The 13,169-nt window shown below is 39.5% G+C and overlaps 1 protein-coding gene across 10 annotated transcripts in view; it reads left to right on the top strand.

The window, feature by feature from the left end:
- Positions 1–13,169, top strand: part of PTPN13 (protein tyrosine phosphatase non-receptor type 13) — a 124,950-nt gene that overhangs the window by 50,571 nt on the left and 61,210 nt on the right. For 9 of the 10 annotated variants that reach the window (XR_012623230.1, XM_074823874.1, XM_074823867.1 and 6 more), the window contains exon 7: positions 10,345–10,908. Coding sequence is in view for 9 of the 10 variants with exons in the window: in XM_074823874.1 (XP_074679975.1) it covers positions 10,345–10,908 (564 nt within the window). In the remaining variant the exon portion in view is untranslated. Of the gene's footprint in view, positions 1–4,559; positions 4,652–10,344; positions 10,909–13,169 lie in introns of those variants that run through there. The other variant, XM_074823875.1, reaches the window with a different exon arrangement.

Genomic DNA, 13,169 nt, shown 5'->3' with positions numbered 1-13,169 from the left:
CTAGATGATCTAATTGCTGTGTTTCTACTGTATCCTCTGACTTGAAAAAAAAATGTCATGGCTAGAACATTCTTTCCTCTTATTCTTGCTTTTTTTGAATTTCTTAGTATGTATGACTGCTGCTGAGATGGTTGAGAGTGCTGCTTTTTATTTTAATTACCAAAAAGTTCAGTTAAGATGCAGTGTGTGAATCTCTGAAGGGCTGTGGAGCTGAATGTTCGTCTTGCTGCTGTGTGCTCCTTTGCCTTCTGGCTCTGTGTAGGATTTCCAGGGTGCCAAGCAGAACTGGTTCCCTGCAGTGTGTGGGCTTGTGAAATCACTGGGTCGGGGAAGAACAGCTAGAGTTAAGGGTCCTCCAAGACTGAGGAGTCCACTTGTCTCAGCTACTATTGACCAGTAAATTCAACACAGAGTTTTAAATTACCTCAGTCAAAATCACTTTTTGAAAGGTTACTCTTTTTAGGGAATATCACATTGTCTGAAGACATCTAATTCAACATCATCTTAACTCGAATAATATTTGTGAAATAAGCGAACTTGATAACACTGAGACTATGAAGTTGGCTGAATAGTCCTCATCCTCTAACCCTTATTTCTCTGAAGTTGATTGAAAGTGCATGCATGCGTAGTGTTACGGACAATGTGTGGCACCACAGGGAACGAATGTTTGTGTATCACTGTTCCAGTGCAAACATTCTTTTGTCTGCATCACTCCAAGTCTCGTCCCGAAAGTACAAATTATTAGTGAGATGCTCTTAAATCCTTGATTTTTGTCAGGATTAACTGTCAACCAGCAAAAATTAGTTCAGTTACTGTGTGGGTTTCATGATATTTTGGTATTACACTTCTTTCTTCCTCCTATCCCTAAAGTAGAAAATCTTTTTCATGTTTTCTGTTATATTAGTCTTTATTTTCAGAAAAGAAGATAAATTGAAGTCAATCATTCCTTTATTTTTTTTATGTTCTGCCTGTTCTTGTCTCTTATATCAGAAATAGTGTGGCCAGCAGGACTAGGGAAGGGATCGTCCCCCTGTACTCAGGACTAGTGAGGCCGCACCTTGAATGCTGGATTCAGTTTTGGGCTCCTCACTACAAGAGGTGCTGGAATGCATTCAGAGAAGGGCAACAAAGCTGGTGAAGGGTCTAGAGAACAAGTCCTGTGGGTAGCAGCTGAGGGGACTGGGGTTGTTTTAGTCTGGGGAAAAGAATGCAGAGGGGAGACCTTATCATGCTCTACAACTACCTGAAAGGAGGGTGCAGAGAGGTGGGTGTCAGTCTCCCAAGTAACAAGTGATAGGACAAGAGGAAATAGCCTCAAGTTGCGCCAGAGGAGGTTTAGATGGATATTAGGAAAAATTTCTTCACTGAAAGGTTTGTCAAGCTTTGGAACAGGCTGCCCAGGGAAGTGGTTGAGTCACCATCTCTGGAGGTATTTAAAAGACGTGTGGATGTGGTGCTTGGGGACATGGTTTAGTGGTGGGCTTGGCAGTGTTAAGGTTAATGGTTGGACCCAATCTTAAAGGTCTTTTCCAACCTAAACAATTCTATGATTCCTGCTTCCACTCAACCTGTTTCAGTTTCTCTGTATCGCATTCATTACCTGTGGAACTCTCATTATTTTTCTCCTTTTCCCTAGAGGGTTTACAACCCTCTTAGCTTCCCCAAAACCTTTCCCAGTTATACTTCTGCTACCCCCAAAACCTTTCCCAGTTCTACTTCTGCCATCAGTCCCATTTCCTGGTATGTCTTAATAGCACCATCTTACTACTCTGTATTTTGATCTTAGATACATTCCTTGATCTCCACTTCACTGCAACCTCAGGGAATATAGAGTATCAGTAACACACAAACCAGCACAAAACAAAAACCCCCGCATAACCAAACCAGCTCTAGCTGTTTTCAGTTCCACTTGGCATGTATACTGAGTTATGTATGTGAAAGTTAGTGAGGACTCGGTGAAATGGGTATGTGATATTAATGAGAGACATCTCACATTTGATTCAGGGCAATCTAATGCTTGGTTATTTGTTTTTCTGTAATAGTATGCTGGTTTGCTTGTGCAAATTCTGTTGATAAGAACACAGATCAGCTGCCCTGGGGCCATGGCTTTTAGATTTCTGGAAAAGTGAGCTATGGAATGTAGTACTAATTATACTGATGATAATCTCATAGATTGAAGAGCCACAAGTAGAAGGCCAGAGGAGGGTTTAAGAAAAATAGTAATGGTAAAAGGAAAAAAAAAAAAAAAAAAAGAAACAATAAACCAACTCAGAAAAGCGTAGAGTCCTTTTTTCTTCTGATGACACTGAACTATTCTGCCGCTGTGTGTAATTGAAATATACACCTCTTATTCTAGTTGCAAAACAGCAAACACTTAGAAAGGTAGAAAGCTACCAGGCAGCATTATGATTCTGAGCAAACTGTCTTTCTAATAAGTTAGAAGTTACGTCAGTTATCTTTTATCTAAATGTTGGGGTTTAGCTTCCTCCAAGAAGACATTCTGGGCCCAGTTTAGCACTGGGACGGTTGCGGGGGGGCGGGGCACACATAAGGACAGGTCTAATTTACTAGTCATTTTACCAGCCTATTTAAGGAGGTAAACACGGTGAGCGGAAGTCTTTCCTGGAGAGGACAGAAGACTTGTCTGATACTCACTGAGGTGAAGTTCTGTTGAGTCACTGTGAAAATCTTTAAAGAGAATTTTCAATGAAGAGAGTAGCTGTCATATTGAGAAAAAAACAGCATAGAGCTAAGGCATCTATTATGAACTCAAGAGTATCAGAATGTTACTATGAGTGTCTAACTTAAGATAGCTAATAAATCATGCTAAGTTCATGAATATAGAGATGGTTCGGCAAGAGAGATGTACTCCTAGTTGGAGAGCAGCCAACTAATACCTCATATATTTGCAATCTTTCAAAAATGCTAAGATTTTTGCTTTAAGTCTTTGAAAGTCATTAATGTTAGGATCAGTCTTCCATACCGTGGTCATCCAAAATTATAATTGCCAGGGCTGTATTGTTGGCTTAGAAGAAATGTTTTGAAATATTTTTCTACTTCACATGTTTAAATAGCATATTTTGATCTACTTACACACCAAGATTGGATATTTTCAGCTCTTCATTTCTGTCTTTGTCTTGAAGATCATTATTAAATTAATAAATAGCTTCATGTTAGTATTCTCCCCAATTAAATTTAATTTTTGTCACTTTTATGGCTTCACTCTCTCTGTGGCCATCTTGGTGAATAAGCTTTATGGCACGGTTGACTGCAGAAGTAATTTATTCTAAATTAATATTACAGAATGTTTGCTTTTAGTCAAGTTGTACTCGGAACACAGTATTTAGGAACTGACTTAGCCAGCAGAAATGGAAGTGGTAAAATCTGGTGTGAGTCTTCTGAACCAATGAGTGTTAAGTTTCGTACTCAAAACACTTTAGACCTTAAGAGTCTTTACTTCAAGAATTATTTGTGGAAGTTGCTTGATAAAATTCCTTTGGTGTGACAGAAGAGTAAGTAACCGTCAAACTCTTCCAAACATAAAGCAAGAATTAATTCACCGTGTTACTCTTCGCCACAAACTATGGCACTCATCCTTCAGGAGGATGTGTAGTCTGTTTAAAGTCCAGTTGAAATCTCCGTAATTTGTACATGGCTGGCAGGCTACTTCCCAGCCCTCTAGTAATTGAAATCCTGCACTTTGTGGGTTTATTTACAAAGTTCCGACTTATGTTGATGATCTGTGAACACAAAAGACAGACCTTTGCAGGGATATTTCACCTTTTAAAGAGATTTAGCTAGCAGGTGTCTTGGCTTTGCTTTGCTATCATGAGGGTCTCTGATTTTTAACTGAACTTGTGCAATGTGGTAGACTATCACGAGTTAACCTTGTACGTTACAATACTACAGTTGTATCCTGCAAAATTCCAACCTTCATCTGCCAAAAGAATACATGCCACATGAATAAAGGCTTGAAATTAATTTAAAAGATCATTATGGTTCACCTTAATTGTACATAACAGGAAATAATTGGAAATACTGAACAAAATTTTGGATGTTGATATGATCCCTCTTTAATTAGACTATAGCTCTGTGAGGTGCAGGAGAAATGGTAGGTGTTGTAAACTGAATAAAAGATTCTAAGGCTAAGTGAAGTTGCTTTTTATTTTGACAAGAAATTCTAATCGTTAGTTACCATTCCCCAAATAGCAATTACTAATGTAGCTGCCCAGCAAAAGCTCTCAGACAAAAGAAAAAGTACCCTTTTGCTTCTGATCCAGGGAGAAATAGATTGTGGATTATGTTTTAGTTCTTGATCTGGGAGAAAATGCAACTTTTAGTTGCATAGTGATGACCTCCACATGTGAACTGAAACAGCTTACTCATTTTCTTGCTAAATCCAAGCACACAGATGTAACTTAACAAAAAATACAGCACAGACCTAATTCCACTGACTTGAAAATCTCTCATCTGGAAATATAATTTTTTTTCTTTCCCCTGTCTCCTCAGTACTAGAAAAAAAAGAACTGAGTAGGTGGAGAATAACTTCCAGAATTCAGCAAAACCAAATGGAAGACAGATGAAGATTTCTTGTTTTTAAAAAAAAAAAAAATTTCTTTCACACTCCAGAAACCATACCTATTTACTTCCAGTAAGTGTTCTGTTTGTATCTAGCAGTACTGGGGGATGGTATTTGTAGAGATCTTTTAAATTTAAGTATAGTTGCTACTGCTTTACTGAGCTTCCAGCCTCGCAGTATTGGAGGTGCTGTCACGGTGGTGCTGAGCACAAACTCAGAACTCTGAAGACAAAACAAGAATGGACACAAAGATCAGTGAGGAAACCACGTCAAATCCTGTCTGTGCAGAAAAACAGCTGTATCACAGAACTTCTTCAGGGGTACGCAGAAATCCAGGCAGGGAATAACGAGGTGGCCCTTTTGCCTACTTGGTTGAGAAATGTACCTCAAAAAACTTGGCCCATAAACCTGAGTGGGAAAGGGCAGTGGTGCAGTCCCCTTCTGCAGAGGTGCTGAGGAAGGGAAGAGGTAAAATACTGCATTTACAAAGTGCTACTTGCTAAGGTTCACTACCACTGTTGTGAACAAGATGCCTGGTTTCTGGACCTATTTGATTTTTTGACAGAGGAGCGTGTCAGTCCAAAGCAGAATGCAAATTGTTCTACAGGATTTACGACTTGGCCATTACTTACAGTGCTTTCAACAGTCCTTGTGTCCGGCTCATTTCTTCCTTCACAAAGAATGCGTTGTTCTAGGAGTGCTTCTGTCCGAAGCTTGGATTTTCTCCACAATTTAAAAAAGTAAAAGAAAGGAAGAGGTGCCATTCCTAGCAGTCAACCCACAGACCACATCTGGCTCTGTTGTCTTCTGTTTGGCTCTTAGCATGCCCCAAAGGGGTTGCAAACTCAACTCCTCCACCAGCTACCCACTCATATTGGAGAAACTAGCCGCATTGTCTTGGGATAAGGATTTTCTGTCGTTCTGTTTTTTGCACAAAGATGGTGTGGGAGATGTTTTTTAAACTCCTGTATAATAATTTCCTTCAGACCTTCCAGTCTGGCAGTGATGGTGTTCTTTCATGCACATGTGGGCAATCTCTGTCCCCTGCAGCCTCTGTCTCTCCCCCCCCCAACCCCCAATGTGTGTGTATGTATATATCCATAAGCTTTGCTAAAATGAAGCTGAAAAGGTATTCTGTTTTGTACAAACAAAAGAAGGGGAAATCAGACTTTGAAGAAACTTGAGCTGAGTTTTATTCAGTAAAAACTATCAGTATGTGATAGCACTGACCATGTTTGCACTTACATAATATTTGATTAGTTGCTTGAATGATCAAGCTGGTACACAAGTAATTCCAGACAGACTGAATTTAGTTAGGACCAGATAACAACTCTCTTGCTCAGAGGAAAATCAACCAGGTTACTGGCAGTGTGAGTAAAACATGGTTTGTGAATGACACTGGTGTCAAAGAGGATGTAGTTGCATTCACAGCTGAAGACACCAAAGGAAGAAAGAAGCAGATCCATGGTCATTTAGCAAACGTAGCATCTGCCAGTTGAAGGTGTGTGGAAAACTAGATTTTTGTTTTAGCACCACAACGGAATTTCGTTGTGAACTCTTGGTGATTAATTGCTATTTTTATTGTATATATTCCCTCACTATATATTATACTTTGGAATCATGCAATTACTATAATTGCATTTGAATTATTTACAGTAATTATAAATAATTGCACTAATGTAACATCAAGTAGAGGATAAACACCCAAGGGCGATACGTGAAATCGAGAACCCAGATACTATTCAGATGAGCATGAAGAAGAGTTTAGTTCAGCAGAGAAGTAACTGGGGAAGGGGAAAACACGCCTTTTGAGGTTACATGCTGTAGTATCTTGAACTGCTAACGGCTGATGGTCCTGCCACCATCACTGACAAGTAGGGAAGCACTTCTCTGTGCTGTTACACTCTTGGGTAACTGAAGTGTGGAGTAGCTCTGTGTGGTCTCAGATACTTAATGTCTTTAGTGGAACCAAGATACTCTGGGTAGGCCACACCTTAACAGTTGATTTTGTGATTTATAAAGTCTATAACAGTACTTAAAGGGGATGAGGACATTTAAATTATTAAAAATAGAAGAATTGGCCTGGACTGATTGCTTGCTGCCTAATCCAATTTTTTTTCACACGTATCTGCATTTGAGTTGCTTCTGTGCTAAGAAATCTTGTTCTTGATTGTTGACTCTTCTCTCTGGAGCCAAGAGCAGCACGCATTCTTGGCTGGTATACAGTGTGCATCTGAAAGTTCTGTCTTGCTGCTTTGTTTCAGTTTGCCTTCTCAGGATGCCCAGCTTGAGCAGGTTGTGCACCCCTTGCCCCCTAGTCTCTTCTTTACCTTTCTCTGAGGATGATTCTTAAACAGCTCATGTCGACACTGTGAGCCAGTTTGGGGACAGCTTGTTGAAATAATGTTATGTAGAGAGGGATGGGTTTTGCAAAAGGGAAGAAGTGCCAAAACTGCTGAAAAGCAGAACTGGGAATGGGGAGAGTAATAAAGGAAAGATGAAAGATGTCCAAGAGAATTTTACAGTCCCAAGACTCAATACTAAGGCCACCTGCAGATTCCTTTTGGTACTATGTTAAAAACTCATGTTGGCTACATAAGTCAACGTGGATATGTAGACACCTCCACTCAGCAGAGTGGAAGAGCAGTGTGGAAGTGGAATGCCTCCTGCACTGCTTCCTGATGGGACAGCTCATCTCCTGTCTCATCACACAATTAGTGGGAGGAGTGGCAAAGCTGCAGCGATGAGTGCTTTCCCAGTCACTGCTGATGAGATAGCGTTCATGGCAATCACTTTTCCTCATGAGGAAGCCCAGGTGGGTGGATGACTTGGGGAATAGAAAGCATCTCTTGCGTGCCAAGGCAAGGAGCTTGTGTCTTCAGAGCCTCTGCTGGAAGACTGGAAGCAGGATCTGTTACATCTAGTCTGAATGCTACAAGTCCATGGAAACTACAGCTTGGGTGAGGAGGGTTCTCCTTCCCCTCTAGTACTCTTTTTCACTGCCAGATGGGCTCTTTCACCACAGTTCTCACCAGCATAGAACAGATAATGTCTCTGTGTGTGCTATGGTGTGGACACCCACTGGTACTTAAAGCGCATTGTAGCTCTTTTCACTGGATGTGATCCTGAAAGAAGATAACACTTCAACGTGCAGAGACCTAAATGATCTTTTGAACCAGGAATGTTCTTCTGAGTCATGACTGATGATGTACCAAGTAATCTTGAATTTACAGCCTCCATAGTATATTGGAGTTGCAGCTGTCTGTTTCTCTTGGATTTTTTCTACTTTGTTTGACATTATTTTGTTCCATAAGTTCTTGTGCTTGTAAATCCTTTCAGTGTTGAAGAGGTGGGTTTGGGGTTTTTTACATTTAAAAAAAAATGTGTGAAAAAAGTGTGTAGAGGAGATTGGTTTGGGTTTTTCTGCCTAAAATAATCTTAGACCTATCATTATCGGGGAGGGTTCTTGGAGCTTCTTTTGACTTGCTTTTTTGATGACCATCTCAAATACTGCACTATTTTGGTTTTTATCTCTCTCACAAACGACTGAGTTAAAATCCTGTTTAGTAATTTCTGTCCTTGATGTGAATGTACATGAATGGGAAGTATGTGTTTGCAGAATGGATATCATCCTGCTGCTTTAAATAGTGGGAACTTCACACTGAATGGCTATTTTTAAAAGGTGTGCATGTGTGAATATTATGTGTAATTCACCAGCCTTATGAGGGATGTATAGTCTGAGAATAAGATAATAACGTAAGATTTACCTGACCACAAAGATAATTATGTTTACTTGAGTTTAGGATTAAAGCCATATTTGTAAAATACGAAGTGATGCATCAGATCCTTTCAGAAGATTAGTTCATTCTCATTGGCAAAGGTTTTTGTTTTATTCTCTTGGCTGGAACATGTGGGAACCATGTAATTTCTTGCAGTACACTTTTTAGACAATCCAAACCCTAACATTTTACCATCATGTATTTGTGTCTTGGTAAGAAGCAAGGAGCATCTCGGTTGCATTTGGCTTTAGTCTTGCTTTCTTTTTTTTTTAAATGCCTGTTGTTAGTTTAATATAGCAGAAATAAAAACTGAAAACTAACAGCTAGTCTCCAAGTAGACTATTAGACTTGAAAGGTGTAAAGCCATAAGCTTTTAAAGCATTTCTGAGTACAATTATGAGTGTCCTTAAAGCGTTCTGTGAAACTCAATTGGAAAGGATAACAGATTCCAGGTAAAGATCAGCAGGAGCCCATTGTGCAAGTGGGGCAGTTGTTTTCGATCTTCTTTGGAAGAGCATCAGGCAGCACTACAGAACCATCTTTGAGAGCAGTAGATTCAGTGCAGTAATTTACTTTGAGCTCATGACTGCTTACTTTTGTGAGGATGTCTTCAAGGCTGCTGCTTCTTAAAAGATGTATATGGTAATAATAATATCACAGTGGAGAGTGAGCCAGCTCTAAGAAAAGCATCACATGCCATACTGACTCCACCTCGGTGAGCAGGCATTGCTTAGGCAACCCAGCACGGAATACTTTTAGTTGGATTTTCTCGTTAGCCGTATCATGGTCGTGATGAGGTCAAGATTGTCATATTAATGCAATGTGTATGCTACAGATTGGAAGGGTTAGACTTCATAACAATTTTTGCAATGCACTTGGTCAGTTGGAGTTATGAATAGATTACTGCCTGTGTGATATCTACAATAGACTTCAGATTTTCACAACTTTAATAATTCAGAAGAACTAAAAATTTTAGTTTGTTAACAGAAAGTAAGTAACAGTTGGGTATAGTTTTTCTCTGGGATGGTACTCTTATAACGGTTATAATGCTTTTACTCTGATCTTAAGAACATGAAAGATAAATTTGTCATCTGTTAATGTTAAGAAATTTGATTGTACTTACCGATGTTTGTAATTAGGTTTGTAAAATCAGGGTAATACTTTGAGAAAATTTTATGCTAGAGTAACAATTATCATTGAAACGTCTCAGTGACCATGATATGATGCTCTTCAGAGAGCGAATATTTCACTGACATTATTCCACCTCTGACAAGTAATTTCACAGTAAGGGAGAGGGAGAAGAGAGGGTGTTCATCAGTATTGGTTGATCCATTTATTAACAAAGTCTACAGGCTCATAGAATCACTTTGATCTTAGAAGCTTTGTTGTTTTTGTTTTAGAGTATTCTTTATCTGGAGAGACTGTCATCACCAAAAATAGTCATTAAAGGAAGATCCAGGAGTTTTAAAATTCCTAACTACACAGTCATTCTTCTCTTACTACTGATGTTACTGCAGGGCATCTGTAAATCTCTAGAACAAACCTGGACTTATAAAAAATTGTAGGTGGTGTCCTTGGTTGTGAGGGTTGAAAGGAATGTCTGATTTCAGACTGATCATTAAATAGTACTTTTGGCGGTAGTCCAGACTATTTTAAAAATAAAACTAATGAGAAAACTTTCAGCATGTATGTGAAAGAAAAATGTGTTCAGTGGGTTTTTTTTACTGGTAATACTGAATTATAGTAGGCCATAACTTTTTAGTAAGCACTTCAGAAATAAAAGAAATAAAATGCCTGTCAGTTATGAAGTAGTTGGAGTTCTGGCTTTGACGACTGAGGCAGGCCTTTAAGTAGCCATCTCAATCTTTTGCATGGCAAAATCAAGGCCAAAATGTGTGTTCAGTATACATGTTAACAGTAGGTAACTTGTGTTGCACTCTTGTGTATTGTACAAAATTACATATATGAAATGTCTCCTTATTCCAGGAAAAACATTGGTGGTCGATCCACCTGATGGACACAAAGCTCACTTCTCTCAACAGACCATGCTTAACAAAGGACTTAGCAAGTCTATGGGATTTCTGTCCATTAGAGGAACACAAGGCGAGGAGGAGTTTTTCCAAGGCATTTCTGCAGATTACAGCTTGGGACAGGAAGATGTTTTCTGTCCTCATAGATGTAAAACCAGTGAGTTTGGGAAAAAAGGTCACCTTCATATGGATGTCACTCCCAAGCGGAAAGTATGGGCTTCCTCCACAGATTTGCTTTGCACAACTGACAGGGCAGCTGAGAGGGACCATGTGGGAGGCTCTCATGGGCACAACCATCAGTGTGAAGCATTTGCAGTACGGACTTCTACTACTATGAGAAACAAGGAAGCAAGATATTCTGATGGGAGCATAGCACTGGATGTCTTTGGACCGCAAAAGCTGGACCAAACGCGCCATGTGCCTGAGACATCAACTTCTGCGGCAATCTCAAGTGCCTTTGACAGGATAAGAGAGAGACAGAAGAAGCTGCAGCTTCTGAGGGAAGCTATGAATGTAGAAGGTTAGTGAAGCTTTTTCATTTTCTGAGTATTGTAGTCATTAAACAAAGATTTCTCGTTATGTAGCAGCTCTTGAAACTGCTGAGATCTTAGCTTCATCATCTTTTTTTAGGTAAAGTGAAAGCGTTAGAATGTCTCTTGCCAGTGAACCTAAATGTGTTTGTCCACATTGCTTACCCAGTGTAAATACTTGATCTCTAAGTCAGACAGTATCAAGTTCATCAATTAAAATTAGAAAAAGTTGATAATGGCCAATTGTCAAGTAATTTTCTTTGAAGAAAAATCCACATCTTCAGGTATTAGAGATGGATTTATATCCCAGAGGAAAGGGAGAATTTCATCTCCAGATCTCTGTTTTTGCACTGTATAACTCTATATGATGCAGTTAAGCCCTTAAATACGAATTTTTTTTTCGGACTTATGTTAAGATCTTTACCTAGGTGGGAATACTTGACAAGTTCCATCGGGTAATTAAAAGAACGCATGGGGGGGAAAAAAAGTCTTTGTATTTGTTCTGTGGAAACTTATAAAATGGTCTTTATGCAGAACCCTGCTGGATATTTTGTTTGCTTTGAAAAAGGTGACATGATTTTCAGGGCTTGTAAATTTGGATCCTGCTTGTGATGGGCCAGAAGACATAACTTAGTCATCTAAGGTATGTGGTAGAAGAGCTGTATGTGCAAAGCTAGCTCAGTCATTTATTCAGGTGCATTCAGAATCTATGCAGTTGAAGATTTGTGGCTGCCTGTCTGTTGTGTGACAGAAATAACTGTGTGAAAAAAAACCCTTTTGCCTTATTAAAGAGAGATGATAAACCTTTTATGAAGACCCAGTTTATAAAAAATGTCTGTTCATGCCACTTGTGGCCACCTCAGTAGATGCTTTTATTGCAGTTAGCATGGGAAGCCAATTGTCTCTCTCCTCTGCATGTGAGCCTTGTGCTCCAGGAAGAAGGAGTGTTACGGAAATGGCATGGGAAGTTTAAAAAGCTACTGTGGTTTCTGTACACGTACAAACAAGACAGCTGGAGTTTTTTTGTACTATCAAATTGCCATCTTTTGTTGAGGGTTGCATTATAATGTGAAGGAATGAACATAGACTGAAGTAGTACTGTGGAGATGCCATTGTTTATTTCAATAAAAGTTCACCATCTGTCATTATCTACCAAGGTGAGGTATGGGGAAGGTTGACTGGTTTTTGGTTTAAGAGTCCAAAATTTAAGGGGACCATCTCAAGTATATGAATCAGCTCGGATCTTTGGAGATAGGCAGCTGACAAAGTTTAAGAGGAGGCCACTCCCAGCATTGGGAAAGCTCAGTAGCCTTGTTGTTCAGGAGTACAGGTTTGTGTTGCACAACAGCAAAACCAAAAGCTTGGCCAAACCCATTGATGAGCAAGAGTTTATCATTCTCATTCAAACAGATTGGGAGATGGCAGAAAACATAATGTGCTCATGCCTTGGAAGCTGAGGTAGTTCAGATGTGTGAAACTACTTGATTCATAAAGGGGGTGGGTGAAAGTGCAGTCAAAGTAAACCGGGAACTGGGGCTTCATAGTCACAGGAGCTGAGTGGCAAATATGTATAGGGAAGATTGGGGCAGTAGTTAATGACTCACTGCCCACCCTTCTGAATTCACAGTCATTACTTGCTAGAAAAAAATGAAGATACTTTCTCACCAGATAGCTGGGTTGTAATGTTCTTGTCTTCTGAGATTTCTACTTTCAACAGATGAAGGACATATGTTTCACTCTTGAAGTTAGGAGTGTGTGCTCTGCTGTTTTATTTTAGTCTCTCTTTTGGTTTTTTTTTGGTCAGTTAACTACTTAAAAAAGTTTGGGGCAGAACCTAGTTGTGAATGTGAATTTTTAATGAGAGCCTCTTTGAAGGAGTATTTTAGTAAGATGCATGGGGAATACCTTTTCACATAGGAGTTAGTTGCTGTTGTGTTTTACAGGGCTTGAAAAGCTTGACTGAAAGTACTCTATTCTGAAGCCTTAATGAGCAGATTCACAAAAGCCTTAATACAGAAAGTCTGCTAGTCTACAAATGCCAGGCTTTATCAAGTGTGTGTGGAATTGCTCTTCTGACATAAACCCAGCCTAGCTGAGAGATACAAGCAACTGTGTGGAAAGCTGGGGTAAAATATGTCATCTCAATAAAGGTAATGGTGGTAGTTTCTTGTGCAGCACTTGATGCAAGGGTAGTCACGTAAGCTGGTAGTCACGTAGCAAACAGATGGGCAACAATTAGAAATGGAGTGGA

This window comes from Strix aluco, chromosome 4 (genome assembly GCF_031877795.1).
Source record: "Strix aluco isolate bStrAlu1 chromosome 4, bStrAlu1.hap1, whole genome shotgun sequence".
In the NCBI taxonomy this organism is placed as follows: Eukaryota; Metazoa; Chordata; class Aves; order Strigiformes; family Strigidae; genus Strix; species Strix aluco.
Note: the sequence above shows the minus strand (reverse complement) of the source record. Positions and strands in the feature narration are given on the sequence as shown.